This window comes from Rhinopithecus bieti, unplaced genomic scaffold (genome assembly GCF_001698545.2).
Source record: "Rhinopithecus bieti isolate Rb0 unplaced genomic scaffold, ASM169854v2 scaffold_49371, whole genome shotgun sequence".
NCBI lineage: Eukaryota > Metazoa > Chordata > Mammalia > Primates > Cercopithecidae > Rhinopithecus > Rhinopithecus bieti.
Genome location: NW_016821003.1, coordinates 472,527 through 489,527, shown reverse-complemented (window position 1 = coordinate 489,527; position 17,001 = coordinate 472,527). Strand labels below are relative to the sequence as shown.

At 49.0% G+C, this 17,001-nt stretch overlaps 1 protein-coding gene across 2 annotated transcripts; it reads right to left on the bottom strand.

Annotated features, from left to right (window-relative positions):
* Positions 1-4,608: 4,608 nt before the first annotated feature.
* Positions 4,609-11,734, bottom strand: CD93 (CD93 molecule). Of its 2 annotated transcripts, XM_017860099.1 has the most exons (3): positions 9,781-11,734; positions 9,537-9,705; positions 4,609-9,246 (listed from the first exon to the last, which is right to left on the bottom strand). In XM_017860099.1, the coding sequence occupies exons 1-3, from the start codon at positions 11,462-11,464 to the stop codon at positions 9,222-9,224; spliced, it is 1,878 nt and encodes a 625-aa protein (XP_017715588.1). In that variant the 5' UTR covers positions 11,465-11,734; the 3' UTR covers positions 4,609-9,221. The 2 variants fall into 2 exon arrangements, with proteins under 2 accessions (XP_017715588.1, XP_017715587.1); XM_017860098.1 differs by having other exon boundaries at positions 9,537-11,734.
* Positions 11,735-17,001: the final 5,267 nt, after the last annotated feature.

The window sequence follows — 17,001 nt, the reverse complement described above, 5'->3', positions numbered from 1 at the left end:
CACCGCTCCCTTGGCTTTCAGATGTGATGATCCTGGAGTGTTTTGCACCATTTCTCAGGGTTTCCACAGTGATGTCATCACTCAGTGCTGCTGCCACTGTCCCCTGCGCTTCCCAGTGAACCACAGGAAGGTGAGTCCTTGTCTCAGGCTCTGTTTCTGGGAGCTGGAGTGCAGAGCCCCAGACCAGATGGATATGGCGGCCACAATTCAGATCAGCAATAGGGAAGACTTGAGTGCAGGCAGTGCCATGAGCCGGAGACAGGGGACAGGAGAGCAGATGGTAGACGAGGAGCCCACAGCCTTGGATGGCAGGTGAGGAAGAGGCCCTGGACAGCATCAAGGCTCACGCAGGCCCACCAGGAGGGTGCACTGGCCCACCCTGCCTGATACACTGCCCCAACCCCTAGCTCAGTCATGCATTCTACATGTGTTTACTGAGCACCACAGTATGCCAGGCCCTGGTCTAGGTGCCTAGGGCATATCAGAGACCAAAAGACAAAAAAGTGTCCTGGTGGTGCTTACATCCTAGCAAATAAATACAGGTACTAAATAATCATAGTGTACAAACAGAAATCATATACCATGGTGGAAGGTGATTGGTGTTTTGGAAAAACAGTAGAGCAGAGCAAGGATTGCTGGGAAGGCTGGAGAGAAGGCCACTGGGAGAAGATAGACAGGTAGAAAGTGAGGAAGGAAAGAACCATCCAAAATTGTTTCCAAAATAAGAGAGTCAAGACAATGAACAACAAGATATACTAACAAGAATAAGAGAAGACTACTCGAGATCAAATGAAGCAGCGGTTCTCCAAGGGTGGTTCCTGGACGAGCAGCATCAGCAGAAATGCAGTCTTGGGCTCCACCCCAGATCGGCCAAGTCAGAAGCTCTGAGGGAGGGGTTTGGTTTTAAGGAGCCTTGCAGGAGGTTCCAGGGGATTCGGACACATGCTCAGGTTCAAATACAGCTAGAAGGAAACACCCTTCTGTGTTGGGAAAAGCTCACCTAGTGCAGGTGGGACCAGAAAAGAACCGCACCTGCAACCTGAAGCGAAACCTCAGAACTCAACAGAGAACAAGAAAATCACCAAAGAACTCGGGGAGAAAAGGAAAAGAAAAAAGAAATGGTCCATGAAAGAAAACACATTATTTGACATCAGCCTTCTCATCAGTAACAACATATGCAAAAAAGCAAAGGCTGGATATCTCCAGAGTTCTGTGGGAAAACAATTTAGAGCCTAGAAATTTATGTCTAGGTGAGGCATCATTCAACCTGCGGAAGGGAAAGGCATTTCTGGTCATGCGAGCATGCAGCAAACCTACCCATTGATGACCGTCTCAGAAAAAGACACAAATCAAAACAAAACACTCCCATGAGAACTGAATCCAGCGGTACTGGGAATCAGAGGTGAAGATGAGAAAAAATCAAGAAAAACTCATGGCATCTAAGAAAAACTCATGGCATCTAAGTAGGCTTTGATTGTAAAAATGTATAACAATCAAAAAATAAAATTCAAATGCAATCCAGGTGGGCAGTGGTGTGGGAATTTGGGTAACTTGAGAGGAGAGGAAATAGAAATAACAGATTGTTGAGTATTTTGGGGGAGGGGAAGGAGATAGCTATTAATTAACATGAAGACATTGATAGGAAGACATAGGCTTTAGTATGTGAGGTGAAAAAGTAAGATTATTTGAAGAATACAAGTAGTCTATATCAGTTCCAAACTATTAAAGGAAAAAGTAGATCGAAGAAAACTTAATCAATCTAATTGACAAGAGCGAGAGACTAGAAACCCCAATGAATCATTATAAATGGAATACATAAAATAAGTCAGCACAAATTTATTAGTAACCTTAATGAATGTGAATAGATTGAATTGTCCCATTAAAAGACAAAGACTTTCGACTGAATAAAAGAAAAAAAAATAAAATAAAATCCAGCTTTGTTGTTTACAAGCGACAAAATGAAGTGCCACCAGAAGGCTGAATTTAGGGAAAAAACAATCAGATATTCATCAGATGCAGTAGAATGAAACGGGTATATTAGTTGTAAAGTCATATATAATATAATTTGAAGTGAAAAGGTTCAAAAACGTATATTTTATATTGGTGAAGGACGAAATCTGCCAAACACATATCAGTCCCTTCACCACGTGGCTATAAATAGAAGACAAAACTGGTGGAAATCTGAGGAGAAGCTGACGAAGCCACAGCCATGGGGGATGAGGGCCTGGATGGAGGCCAGAACATAAGGACTTGTAGGATGGATGAGAAGGAAAACAGACAAGCGGGTGACACCCTGACACACACATGGGACGGGAGGTGGCGATTTCAACAATGAAGTAAAACATTTGTGACATAACTTTTTTGCAAAAGCCAGATCCTGGAGAAAGAAGGTAGATGTCCCAATTATTTTCTTCCACTCACAAATTTCATTATTTCTTGATACTTGAACACGGGAGGACTCCCACAGAGACAGGTCACGGGCTTGGCTTCAGACCTTATGGTATGAACTATATAGACACGTGTAAGGCCAGTGGCAGAGGCAGGCAGGCTTTGCAGGAAGGTGACAGGAGGGTGCTGGGCCTCACCAGGGCCAGCAGAACAAAGTGGCCTGGAATTTGCACAGGCACGGCCTGAGAAACTCAGCCCTTCCTTCTCAGGCTCCAAGCTCAGCTTTGTGAGACCTGATTGTGACCACCACACCTGGAACATTCCTCTACCCCCTTTTGTGTTTTCTCTCTCTCTTCCTTCCCCCATCTCTCCTTCCTTCTCTTTCTCATTTATTCATTCCCTCCTATTCATTTTCTCCCTCCCTCCCATTTATTCCTTCCCTCCCTCCCATTCATTCCTTCCCATTCTTTCCCTCCTTCCCTCCCTCCCTCCATCCCTCCCTCTCCCTCCCTCCCTCTCCCTCCCTTCCTCCCTGTCTTCCTTACTTCCATTCAGTTGAATTCTGTGAACCAGTTTTAACCACAAGAGAACATCAGCATCCAAGTTAATGATGACAAACCTCAAATAGAATCCAACTACTAGAACTCAGAGAGGGACAACTGCTCACGGGGAGTTCGGTGGTGGTTCCCCTGGGGACTCAGGAGAGGGCCTGTGCCTGAGCTGCACGCTGAGCATCCTTAAGTCAATCACAGTTCTGGAAAAATGACTGCATTTGATCCACACCTTTTACTCTCTCTGCCTCTTTCTTCCCTATTTCACTCTTGAGCTGTCCATAATTTCCTCTGAAAAGGGGAAGTTAGGAGGCACTCAGAGGATCTGAAGGGTAAACCCATTAGTCATTCTCTTTCTAAGCAACTGTAATGTAAAATATAATTCAGGGAAAGGCTGACTGTGACTTCTCTGGTTTTCAATTTATCATCTCTGCTCTCCGTATCTCCTCTTGCTGAATATACACAAGAGTCAGGTGAGAACTTGACAGGCTCACTCAATGTATGTTCAATCCCATGGAAGGTACATAGTACATGTCTGAGTCTCTCATTTTAATCTGAATTTTGTCTGATGACAGCAACACAAATGTACTCTGCATTGTGCAATAGATATGTGTGCAAATTAATTTTTCTTGGCAAATCATTTGTTTGCGAATGATTTACCTAGCATTTAAGAAATTTTAGCGAGATAGCAAAAGTTACCAAGAAAAGTAACCATCACAAGTTGGTGTTTTCTTTCATAGGCTTTTCCTAAATTGAGAAACACTGGCCCCGGGTGTACGAGACAGAAGGATGATAGAACTGTGTGTGCTTGTGGGTGTGTGTCTTGTGGGTGTGTGTTGTGTGTGTTTGTGGATCCATGTCTCTGTGTTGTGCATGTGTGTGTTTGTGTGTGTGTGTTGGGAGAACAGCCATGGTTGTTCATATTGAGGAATAATCTCCAAGTGTATGTTGTGAATGACTAGACTTCTAACAGGATCAGCTGCATTTAACCCTAAATAATGGATATTTATTGCAAGTGTTCTGTACCATCAGCATAACAGAACAGAATCCTTTATTCTTCTTAAGTCCTGTGCTTTTGCCACAGCCTTTTGCACAATCTTAAAGCAGCCTGACTCAGAACTGACCACCATCTGCTGTTCCTGACTTGGAATCACCATGAGATTTGTGTAGCCAAACAACCAGCAATCTGATCTGCCTGTCCAATTAGTTAAATAAACTGAAAGGGCTTTGCTGACAAAGTAGTGATAAATGCTCCAATGATAATTATAGGACAGTATTTTCACATCGCGTCCATTGGACATGTTTAATTCTGCGCCAGACATCACCCATGTAATTTACAAGATGCAGGGAATTAAAGAGTGATGAGGGGACCATGGATGAGTGGACTCAGCTGCCATGGACACTGGGCGCAGTGCAGCCCTCTGTATTCCATGTCCCCAAGGGCAGCACACTGAGGGGCAGGGAACACATTTGCTGAGGTAATGAAGGAGGGCAGAGCCCAGCACCCCCTGTCGCCTCCAGCAGGTGCAGGTGCAGAAACTCAACCACAAGGTACCTTCTTTTTAGCAACTCTTTGAAAAGGGAGATGGATAAATGTAATGACCTTGAAAGCAAGTTCTGCCAGGTATTTCGAGTTGTCGTGAAATATATTAAAACAAGTTCACAACCCATGTATGTAAGAATTTATTAGGACAGGCACATAACAGAAAGCTCAAAGGACAACAAAGCTGCACCTTCCTAAAGGCTGACCCATGATGGCACGCAAAGGACCATTTTGTTAGAACTTGGAGGAAAAGCTCGATCTCTGAGCCTTCCCTCCTCACAGTCTGGGAAACATGCACAGGATGAAGATAAATCCTGCATAGAAATCTTATAATTTCAGAATTAGTCAAACACATTTGAAATACACACATTTAAAAATACTTACATTCTCATTTAGCGTTCATGAAGTGATTACTGACATTTACAGTCACATCTGACATCACAGAGTAAGGCTTTTCAGGGATCAAATTCAAGTTTAAGTCAAATCTACGCAAAGAACTTCAGCCCAGGGGAATAGTGGGCAAAATCTGCTGAAAAGAACTGCTTGCCACCTTGCAGATAAGAGCAACAGCGCAATAAAGGGATTCCAGAGCTTCCACTTTAAATAGAAGGGCATTTATCTACAAGAACAGACCAAAACACAATTTATTTTTAAAGCTCTTCAGTGAGTATTTGTCTCAGAAATCTATTATGAAAATAGTGTCTTTGATTAGTGAATATATGGAGAATTCAGATTATTATCCTCTATTTTTGGTTGAGAAAATGCACAAACCATATAGATTTAAGCCATGGGTTTTGCAGCCAAAGTAGAGACAGATGTTTTCTGGGATCATATCTCAGATTCCCATGCTAAAGCTATTGTTCAAGGTGATGGAAATATGTAGGGGGCATTAAACCATTTTGCAGCTGCTAGAAAGCCGTGTTTTCCTGTTTTCCTGATTTAGACAATGGAGAAGCTAAGAGGAGAAATAATAGGAAAGGCTTTCCTATGTTAGTTTTAAAAGACCGTGTTATTTTTAATTCAAATTTCTTTGTCAAATCTCATCTCTGCTCTCCTAGTTTTCACAGAAATATTTATAGGAATAAAGGTTGAAACAAAAGTACCTAATGATCGTCTCCATCCATCGAAATATTGCTCAGGGATAAGACCCATGAGGATGGAAAAGACAAAGCAATTTGAAGAGAAAAAAAATTCTTTTAAACTCAGTTCATCCTGCAAAATGGACATAACACATGCGTATAAAGGTTTGACTTTTTCACCCCACTTTTCTGTCTGGTTGTGGGGAAGATGACATGAGGCTGGCCCTTCCTGAAGCTTTGCTCCTCTGCCACTGACCAACAGACAGGCCTTGAGGTGGCCTTGCAAGGTCGGCAGTGACCACAGCCTACTTCCCCACATCCTTAATCAGAACCTCGTGCAGTTCATCCCCACATTACCCAAACATAACGTCATAGTGCTACACACAGATGTGTTGCATCGTGATGCTGTGGCAATGACGATGATGCTGAAGTGTGGGCCACTGAAGGCAGAGACCAGATGTGGCTGGTCTTGCCTGGAAGCCAAGCTGTTGAGCAGGGGTGGAGTCCCTTCTACAGAGGATGCTCACCAAGTTCCTCTTAATGCATTGTCGATAACTGTCCTGCCCTGGTTTTTCTGCCTTCCTCAGATTATCTGTAGGAATTGTCCTCCTGCATCACCCTTCCCAAATGACGAAGAAGAAAGAAAGAGCAGTGATAGCACCTGAAATTCAGGAATGAGTGGGTATGGCGAGCTGCATGTGTGACATGTTCTCTCTTTACATTGTCTGCTTTGAGACATGGGATGAGGGGAGGGAGAGAGTTGGTCCTGAATATATTCAGTTTTTCCAAGAGTCTCCCAGAATTATTGACCTATTTGGACAACAAGTCTTCATTGCCTTGTTGTCCATCTCCAAGTGAAACCTTCCCCCTGTCCCCACGGCCCTGGCTTGTTCTGCTGCTGAACAGGTCACCTGGAGAGAAACATTGTGTCTAGTGAGAAGTCAGCAGGTGGCAGGGTGCACCTCTCCCCACACTATGACCCCTGGATTCCCCACTGTGCCACGCAAGGATAAGGATAAGGATGATTTGTTAATATCCCCTTGGTGGTGGGCATTTGTTTACCCACTACTGTAGCCCCAAGATCCCCCAAACAAGAATTTCCATCCCTCAAAGTAACAGCAAAAATAAACAGGAGAATAAAGCACGTGTTTGAGCCCAGTGGTTTCCATCAGACGCACCTCCTGAGGCGTCTGGTTGGGTTGCTGGCTCTCCCCCAGCAGTGGGAGTGGTGTGCAAGAGAAAGCACCACCCAGCAGGAGAGGGACCCAGCCCTGCCAGGGGAGGTTTTGAGGAACTGGATTCTTTATCACCCATTTCTCTCCTTGTGGGTTCCATAGAGAGGGTCCGTGCCCTCCCTGTTGTTGAGAATGGGGCTGCATGTTGTCACCTAAAGAAAAATTCAGAGACCAGACGATGGGCTGGGCTGTGAGAGTAATCAGAACACTGTGGAAATAGGAGGCCTCGTTGGACCCCAGGATTCATACACAGACTGCGTCGGGGCTCTGGGAAGCCAAGGGCAGAAATGCCTCCTTCACCCCAAATGATAAGGGCAAGGATTTTCAAGGCCCAGAGGGAAAAGTGTTGTATTTGCATTTATTTAAGTGCTGATGTTGGTCAGCAGCGCATCCAGCCATGTCTTTAGAATCCTCTGAATGGCCAGACAGACAGCTGCTCTCCACGCCACAGACTGCCCAGCGTCGCACATCACCTAGAGTCTCATGGCCAAGGAAGTTTTGCCAAATGGACACAGCCTTTGTCTCCCTTAAGTGTTAAACACCAGAGTTCCAACTGAAAACTGGAGACCATGAGATGACTTTAAAAAGAAGTTCCAAATGCCCCACTGAGCCCCACAAAACCTCCATCTTTCCTTTCACCTCCCCTGCCCCTTGAGTTTTCCATTAAAAACAATCTGAACCATAGAATCTATATTTCAAAACTGGCAAGCGTATTAACTCTAAGGGCCTGCTCCTGGTGGTTTTTCAACTGCGCCAGGGTGTCATCTCGGAGACTGATGCATTGCTAGGGCAAAACCAGAAACACCCTTTCTCTGAGGCTTTGGGGCCTTGGAGGGAGACACATTTCCTCTGTCTGTTCTCCTGCACAGTGGCAGCAAAAAGCCCACGGGAGACATGAGGCCTCCCAGAGATACTCAGGTAACTTCTAGTGACTCTGACCATTGGTGACCCCAGGGCTGTGTTCCAGTGCCCCAGGCAGAATGGTGCCGTGTGTGTGTGTGTGTGTGTGTGTGTGTGTGTGTGTGTGTGTGTGAAAGAGAGAGAGAAGGAGAGTGCACACTATCGACCACATTATCATCATAGGGAGAAATCTTTGCAAATGTGACTTTTAAAATTAGGATATAAATTTAAATGGCTTTGAGCAATTTTGCTGATAAAATGATTTTAGTTAGTCCTCTTCTTCCCTCTTCCTTCCCTCCTTACCCCCAATTTTAAGGAAAAGAGAGACACAGAACAAAAGTTCATTAAGCAAACTGCCTGACTAGCTCCCTACTTGGTGTGTGCCCCACCCACACTTCAGGATTTAAAATCTCAGGATGCTGCATCAACTGTGAACTGTGAACTGTGCTAAAATGCTTTAAAAGGACAGCTTTCAAAACACAGTGCATCATCTCCCATTCACACATCCTTCAGAAAACAGCCCAATGGAAGTTTCCGCATGGCTTCCTCCATCTGAGTTAGGAGCACTGGCATTCCCAGCAGGATGAAGTGGAGGCGGGGCCACAAGCAGGGTGTCTGAGGCCTGCCCTGGCTCAAAGACAGGTTGTCCTTGATTTTGTTTCCTTGTTAGTGTGGATCACATCCGTAGTCAAGCGTGTGATAACCTCAGTACATTTAGATGAATTAATTCAAGTATCTGTGAACAAATCCCTGCCCTCTCTCGCCCTAGCCCTGTAGATGATGTGACTTTACAAATACCTGTAATTCACTTCAAGCAACTTTTCTCATACTTTTCAAGCTTCCTTTGCAAATAAACACAAGACTATTAGAAATGTAAGAACTAAAGAGTCACTCCCTGCCTCCTTCCACTTCCTTGCCACCCAAAAGGTTAATTGCACTTCTGGCCATTCTGGAGGATGTCAACAATTTCACATTCCGCAAGACTTGTGCTGGGGAAATGCAGGAATGCAAATGTAAAGAAATGTTTCCAGTCCTGAACATGTTCCCTTTGACCAAAAAATCAGGTCTTCTTATCTAATTGAATAATTAATTGACTTAGTTTTCATCCTAGGAAGAGAAACAAATCATTTGAATCCTAATCGGCATGAGCAGCCCACCTTTTCCTCTTAGATGGTAGAAGTGAGCAGAGAAGCTATTCAGGGCAGCCCCTTAGCCCCGGCCTCCTCACACCCTGATCTGGAATTGGTCACATTGGCATTTGAAAAGGAAGGGGGAGTAAGAATCATTACAGAGTCACAAAATCTCCACTGCGGCACCCCAACACACAGCTTCCACTTCAGGAACACCACACACGCATAGAAAATACCTGCATGTTCCAAGGGGTCTTTAAGGAGAAGGTTTACAATTGTTTGCTAAGATTTCAGTCCAGTCTTTCAGAAAGATGTGGGTCCCCCTTTGGAATGGGGAGTTCAAAGCTCTGAGGATGGTGGCCGGTGACTCTAGTGTCTCTAGGGCCACCTCACTTTCAGCAGTCTGTCCCAGGTGTCGGACTACGGGAAACAAAAGAGACAGTGTTGGAAGCCAGGGCGCCCCTGCCGCCTGCACGTCTGGACCTTGGGAGGGAGCCCCACATTACGTGCAGCCGCGCTGCAGAGGGGCAGCATGCTGTAAGGGACCCCACGTGCCTGGCGTGGGGGGAGGTTGAGGGGTCAGCTGCCGGGACCGGGGTGTGTCTGCCCACAGGGAACCTGGGCCTGCTCCTGCTGCCACCTCTTTGTACTGTGGTCAGTGTCCCCACGCCTGTGCATCCCCTCCCCCGGTCGCTCAGGGCCCCCTTTACCTGTACTGGTTCTCCATTGCCCTGCTCTCTGCTCGCTCTGGAACCCAGGAGTAACTGTCTGCTGCATTCTGGGGCTTCTCCTTCTTCTCCTCCCTCTTCGCTCTCCGCTTGCGATAGACCAGTAGCCCCAGAGCCAGGGCCAGCAGAAGTAGGATGGCCACCACGGTGCCTAGGATGTAGAATAAAAGCAGCTTTTGCCCATCAGTGCCGTCGTCATTTTGTGTGGCCACGAAGGAGTCCTCACCTGCAGGCTCCTGGGGGCCAGAGGCAGCTGTGGTGTGATGGATGCTGGGCTCCCTCCAGAGGCCTGGGGACCCACTGGGGTCCAGCATCTCAAGTGGGACAGAGGTGATAGGGGCATCAGATGAGATCGAAGGTCTCCTTGTGGTGGGTGTAGACTTGGGGGTGCCCTCGGGGCCCCTCGTGGGACTGGCTGTTGCAGCGGGAGGCACAGTGCTCCCCCCTCTCTCTCCCTTGTACTCCTCATCGGGGGGCCCAGATGCTGGTCCCAGAGACACAGGCCCCATGGTGCAGGACACCCCATTGGGGGCCAGCACCCAGCCTGGCAGGCAGCCACAGCGGAAGGACCCTTGTGTGTTGAAGCACAAGCTGTCACAGAGGGGGCCCCCCGGGCCCACACACTCATCCACGTCCTGGCACTGAGTGCCGTCCTCCCCGGCCAGGACGTAGCCCTCCTCGCAGGAACAGTGGAATGAGCCCTCTGTGTTGGTGCAGCCCTGGGCGCAAGGCGAGTGGCCCAGGGCACACTCATCCACATCCTGACAGGCCCCCTCTCCAGGACCGCCCGGCTCATAGCCAACCCAGCATTCGCAGCGGAAGCTCCCAGGGGTGTTGACACACTCCTGGGCACAGGGGGAGTCCTGGCATTCGTCCACGTCTACACAGTCCAGCTGACTCGAGTCCAGCTGGTACCCTTGGGGGCAGCGGCACGTGTAGTTTTTCCCATGGGGTCCCAGGATGCATGTGGCCCCCCCACGACATGGGCTAGAGCTGCAAGGGTTTCGTGAGGTACAGGTCACCAGGTCGTCCAGCAGCCGGAACCCTGGCCGGCAGCCGCAGAGGAAGGAGCCATCCCCGCCTTCAAAGCAGTCCTGGTGGCAACCCCCATTGTTGAAGTTGCAGCCATACTTGGGGCTGACACAGAGGGGGCCCGAGCTGCCCCAGTCGAACACATCGGGGGCCTTCTCCTTGCACAGGAAATAATGACTCTGACTCTCGTCTTTATCCCCTTCCCCACAGACCACATTGGCGGCGGAGGCAAAGGGCACAGCCTCCAAGGAGGAACTGGTGGTCTGGAAGGGGGTGGCGTAGGTCACCTGACCTGGGCCCCCCAGGGCCAGAGGCCGGCACATGCCTTTGAAGCTGAATTTGCACACGAAGCCCTCGATGTTACTTCCGGGGGAGCCTGGGCTCCCACAGGGGCCTTCGGACCACTTCGGGAGGCGCCTGGGAAGGAGCGGCTGGGACAGGTCCAGCAGCAGAGACACACAGCGCTTGGAGATGCACGAGTTCCGGAGCTCCTTGTGCCAGTTAGAGTAAGGCGTGTCCTCGCCGCCGCCCACCCAGCTGAAGCCCTTCAGCGGCAGACTGGGGTCCAGACACTTGCCCTTCTCTCGCTGGAGCCCAATCCAGAACTTGCCCATCCTTGCCGTCAGGGCTGCCTCCCGTCTCAGGAGTTGGGCCAGTACTCGCTGGACGTGCTGGGCCTCCTCCTCGCTCTTCACAGTGGCCAGGTTGCCCCCGTTCTGGTTGCAGAGGTTCTGAGCCTCGGCAGCGCTCAGCTTGCCCGAGTGGGCCGTGTAGCAGGCGGTCCCCGCGCAGACCACCGCCTCCGTGTCAGCTCCCGTCCCGGCCCCGAGCTGCCTCAGGAGCAGCAGCAGCAGCAGCAGGCCCATAGAGGTGGCCATCCCGGTCTCCGTGTGCCTCTCGGCAGGAGGCGAGAAGCCCAGCGGCGACAGCAGCTTCTATCTCGGCTCCCAGCTGGGACCCTACGGGAGCTGAGGGGTGAGCTGCAGCCACTCTGGCCCCGATAAGGACACAAAGGCTGCGGGCTTTCCACGTCCCCGTGACCCAAGGCGCATCCTGTACTGTTGTACTTCTTATTTCTCACCGGATGCTGGGGCTTCCTGCAATGAATAGTTCTCTGACTCCTGCTGCCTTCATCACGGTGCTGTTGTTCATAAAAGGAGCCAGGCAGCTCTGCCGGGTCCCTGGCTCAGCACTGTGGAAACTCAGCGACGTGGGGAAGACGTTACAGCCTGGAGATACTGCCGGCTTGATTTTGGCTCCATTCTCTTTCTCATGGCATGAGGAGCCTCGGAGGCATGCCATGGAGTGCACAGAGGCTTTGGGGGCTAGGAACTCGAGGAAGCTCCCTTAGTAACCCATAATAAAATTCCACTTTGGTTTGCAAACCATCAAAAAAGAAAAAAAAATCCTGAGACTTAAGACGCAAGGCCATGGATGGTTATAATTTTCAGCCTTTTTTAGAAGCAAACTGGACTTTCCTTTTGCCTAGCTCATGTTCTCTGTTGACTTTGGGAGTCTTTTCTCTTTTATCCTCCCATCCTGAACTTTAAATAGACAGACATTTTTTAAATAGGAGCCGGGTCGTGGGAATGTCTGGGTTTTCAACATAATGCCAAGCTCCTTGATAACGTTAATCCAAAATGGGTGAAATTTGGCAGTTTTGGGGGTTTCATAGTGGAAATATTGCATTGTGAGGTGGCAGGGTCACAAAAAGCATCAGAAATAAAATGAAAATGTGTCCGGCCTTGTGGCGCAGGCCTTGCAGGCTCATGTCCCCTGGCTCAGGATCCCTAGCAAGGGCCGGAAATCTGGGCAAGGAGCGGGAATCCAAGCCGGGGCAGGCCCTCCTGCGACATCGCAACTCAGCAAAAGCCCGAGACACACAGGGTGCTTTTCTTGCAACCACAGACCTTAGATCATTGGTTGGGATTCCCCAGGAGGGGACCCTGAGACAGGATTTGGGGAGACTAGTTTATGTGGAAGGGGAAGTGAAACAGACAAGGAGGAAGCCAGCCCGTGATGGCTTGCTGAGAAGGTGACCCTGGGCTGCTGGAGCTGGTGCTGGGTCACTCTGGGGGCCTGAGGGGACCATGCCCCAGCGCCATCTCAGCTGAGGGAGGGGCTGGGCTGTTCTCCAAGTCCCCTGTCATTGGTAGCAGGCTACATCTCTCACTTGGAGAGACTGACTATAAATTCTAGCCCTGCCCAGTGACCAGAAGTCTCTCTTACACAAAACTTGTTTCTGTGGACAGACACCCTGTGGCTGTCGTCTGACCCATGTCCAGTTTATTCCTATCAAGACAGCCACTTCCTAAGAGAGCCCTGATGGGAGGAGAGCTGGGTTGGGGTGTGGGTTGGGGGAGACTCAGGAGGCAGCACAAGAAGACACAGGAAGCAACAGAAGCACCGTGTCCCAGGGAGAGGGCAGTGCGCCCCACGGGGCCTGCAGAAATTGGGGAGCTGTCCGGGTCACGAACACTTACCTGGGGGGGGTGAAGGGAGAGAGAGGGACCTGAGGCCTAAGCCTTTATTGGGGTCCAGGGCGTTTCCCAAGCAGGTTTCCCATGGGGACTTCTCACTGGTGGGTTTAGAGCAACCAGACATGGGCTCCGTGGGGTCCCTGTGACTGAGAGGTGGGCATGGCGGCATGTCTGGGAAGTCCCTGTGGGGTGTGGAGTCACTGAGGCCATCAAGTGGGCTGTATCTGCCTGTCCCACAGGGAGGTGGTCACAGGAGGTGGGTGTACAAGGCAGATATTTGGGTTGGCCACATTGAGGAACCGGGAGTGGGTGAATCCCTGGACACCGTGTCAAGGGCGACTAAGCCCTGCTTCTGGTAGGAGAAGGTCCAAATTACATTCAAAATGGATGCAATGCACAATTATAAGAATTCACCACACAGCGTCAACTCTTTGGTGCTCTGCACTGACTGTGAAGGCCCCAGGGGACGCGCCATGGTGGAGAACACAGGGAACACCTGTGAACCTGGCACCAGCAACCACCACAGTGGCCTCCATGGAGATGCTGGGGTGTCCCTGGGCCTGGGAGCTCGCTGGCTCCCTAAGAGACAAGGGGCCATATCTGACTCCAGCTGGATACCCTCCTAAGAATGTGCCTTAAGTCCTTGCATTTTAGCAAAGATATTTGAGACACTTTGGGAACTTTCCATAGAAGCCACCGGACCCTCCCTGTGCCCCTTCATCCATCCATCTGTTCGTCCATCCACCCATCAAACATTTGTTGATGAAGACCGTGCTATGTGCTGAGCGAGGCACTAGATTCCAGGAGGGGATCCCTGCCTCTGTGATCCTTGAGGCCTATTAGAGTGGGACAACTTCGAACAAGTCACAGCACTGATGGCTTTATTTCAGGCAGCACAGGGGAGGGGGGAGGTCATGGTCAATACAGGGGTGGCATCCTGGCTGGGGGATGGGCAGTTAGGAGAGGCTCCTCTGGAGAAGACAGGCAGTAAAGTCAGAATCTAAAGCAGTTGCAGCTCAAATGTGGAATGGTGTCGGAATGGGGGTATAGCATGTACAGAAGCCCTGGGGACAAGGAGTGAGTGAAGGGCAGGGAGACCAAGGCCCAGGCAGTGGGAGGGAGGATTCAGGGGAAGATGGAGCCTGTGAACCCCAGTAATGAAGGCTTGGGGCTTCATCCAGTGGACCCAAGCAGGGGGTGGGGATCCCTCAGCAGGTGGCCACAGGTTTCCAGGCCAGATGACAACCACCTGGACTAGGCTGGCCCCCAGATTAGAGAAGGAAGATTGAAGAGCTGTGGAGGGTCCAGGTCAGATGTTCTCGGGGCTGGGAGGAGGTGGGGGGAAGGGCTCTGGGCACGCAGAAGGACTGCATGGCTCCTGCTTGTGCTGTGGGAGGATAGGGTGCTGGAGGGCTGTGTCCGCTGGAGGCACCTGGCTCTGAGAACATGGGGGACTGCCTCCTGGGGCTCAGGGTCTCTCAGCCCGCTGTCCTTGTGACCTGCCTCCTCAGGATGCTGAGTGTGCCACCAGAGCTGGGTGAGTAGACAGCTGTGAGGGGTCCAGGGAAGGCTGGTGTCCCTGGCTCCTAGCCAACATAGCTGGCCATGCATTTGAGCTTGGCAAGGGTCAATCATGTTCTCTGCCTGGGAAAAGCTGCATTTCTAAGGGTTTATTTTCAAGCAGGTAACTTCTTAACATTCTGTAAAATCAATCCTGCAGCCTTGGCATCCACTCATAGCAGGAAGCCTTTCTCGTGGTCAAGGCCCCTGTTTGTGCAGCTCAGAGATGGATTCCTCAGGGGTAGATTGTGATCTGCAGCATTCACTCACATTGTACTTAGTTGGTGCTTAAGGATATGGGCTAAATGAGTGACTTTCAGCATGTTAGCCTCTCTGACCCCCAGATCTTTGTCAAGATATCTTTAGCTGTAAGTTATTCATCTTCCATGTGGGAACTTTCAAACCAATTACTATTCACTTAGCCAAGCGATGACATCTTAAAGAAGAAAATGAACCAGCAAGACATATACTCTGTTTTTATATCCATTAACCTTGGAAGTATTTGTAAAGCACCAGCAGTGAGAAAGGCCATGTAAAATGCAGAACTGCCTTGCAGTGGGAGTCCTTGAATTTTACTTTATTATTTTCAGTAACTTGGTTAACTCAGCCCCACTTCTCATCTATAAATGCAGAGGTGGGAACAGGGCCTCTGGAAACTTTCTTGCTCTAACATTAATAAAAGTGAAGTCATGCTTAACTCTCCCCTCTGGAATTAGGCAGAAGAAAGCAAGTTGGGAAGAGAGTGGACGCTGAGACCATTGCTGAGCCCTAGACATGCTGCACATGTAAGCAAGCCTCTGTTTAAACTGCACACACACAGTTTCATCCCAAATTGACCCACTGACTGCCAAGACCCAGGGCAAGTTTTCTATTCCTTCTCCCTCACATCTGACTTTCACTCTGTCCCTTCACCCTTTGGCTGCTGCCTGCTGGGCTCAGGTGGGTTAATTCACCCAGGACACTTACTGCTGGGTTCTCTAGCTCCAGTCCCACCCTTCTGTGTCGACTCCCACCTATAGGTGATGCTCCTTAGAGGCGGTACAGGGGATTCTTACAGGCTGAGGGCATGATGCTTCAAACTCAGGGGAGGAGGAAGAGCTTGCTTTTCCTGGTAGGGATTTGGTGGAGTTTTACAAAGAATTTAAGATAGTCTGAATGCAAACTTTGAGGGAATTCTGCACCTCACATACTAAATTCCCCATGGATGGTGATTCATCCCATTTTATTTAGAGAGCAGATTATACCAAACCTCTCCAAGGACTGATACTTAAACAGCAGGAATCAGCAGAAGGAGATGGAAAGAGTTTTTCTCAGCAGATCTTTGGACGGAAGCCACGTTAAGTGTTCTAGAACCATGGCGAGCCTAACAGCATGACATGTACCCTGAGCAAAAGGCTCCACATCATCTGTGTGTATTCTGCAGTCTTTGTGAGTACTCTGGGCTTTCTTTTTGAATTGCCTTAAAAATTTACTTTACATAATGCTGGAATGGAATGTTCTGATCTCAAATATGGGGACAGTTTAATCTCAATTATTTGGGAGCAGACTAGTTGGTTTGTGGATCATTCAGGCATCTGGCCTCTCTTTTCCTTTTATTCTTTTAACTAAAATTGAATTAAAAAGGGAAACAAAGCACATTGCATATTTCCTGGCACAACACGGTATATGTTAGACTCACAGGGAGCAACAGTAGTACAGAGATGGTGAAGGGAATGAAACAGAACTGGAGCCACTGCCACCTGTCATTGTATGGGACCACTTAGGGATTTTGTGTCCAAAGTTTAAAACAGAAACAGAGTGAGAACTATGAGACCTGATATTTTTGCTTGTCAGTACAAATTTTAGTTCTTACATGAGGTGCTTAACAGAATTTGAATAACATTTTTGTAAAATTGAAATTTGTCCTCTATTAATCATTTGCTTTAAAACTTAAAAAACTGGAAAAATCACGAATATTGATTATGACGTGATGATTTCTGAAAGTTATTGTGTTGCACAGAGGTGAGAGGTGCTACAAGGTTCACTCTGGGCATAAAGATGCCAGGATTGCTGCAGGTAACGCCACTTGAGGACACCCATCTCCCCTCGGCGGAGGCTCATCGATTGACGGTCTGTCCTGCATTGAGAGGGATAGAGGCTGGGGGGCAGTAGCTCATGCCTGTAATCCCAGCTGTATGGGAGGCCAAGGTGGGTAGATCACTTGAGCTCAGGAGTTTGAGACCCCATCTCCACGAAAGAAAGAAAGGAAGGAGGAAAGGAAAGGAAAGGAAAGGAAAGGAAAGGAAAGGAAAGGAAAGGAAAGGAAAGGAAAGGAAAGGAAAGGAAAGGAAAGGCAAGGCAAGGCAAGGCAAGGCAAGGCAAGGCAAGGCAAGGCA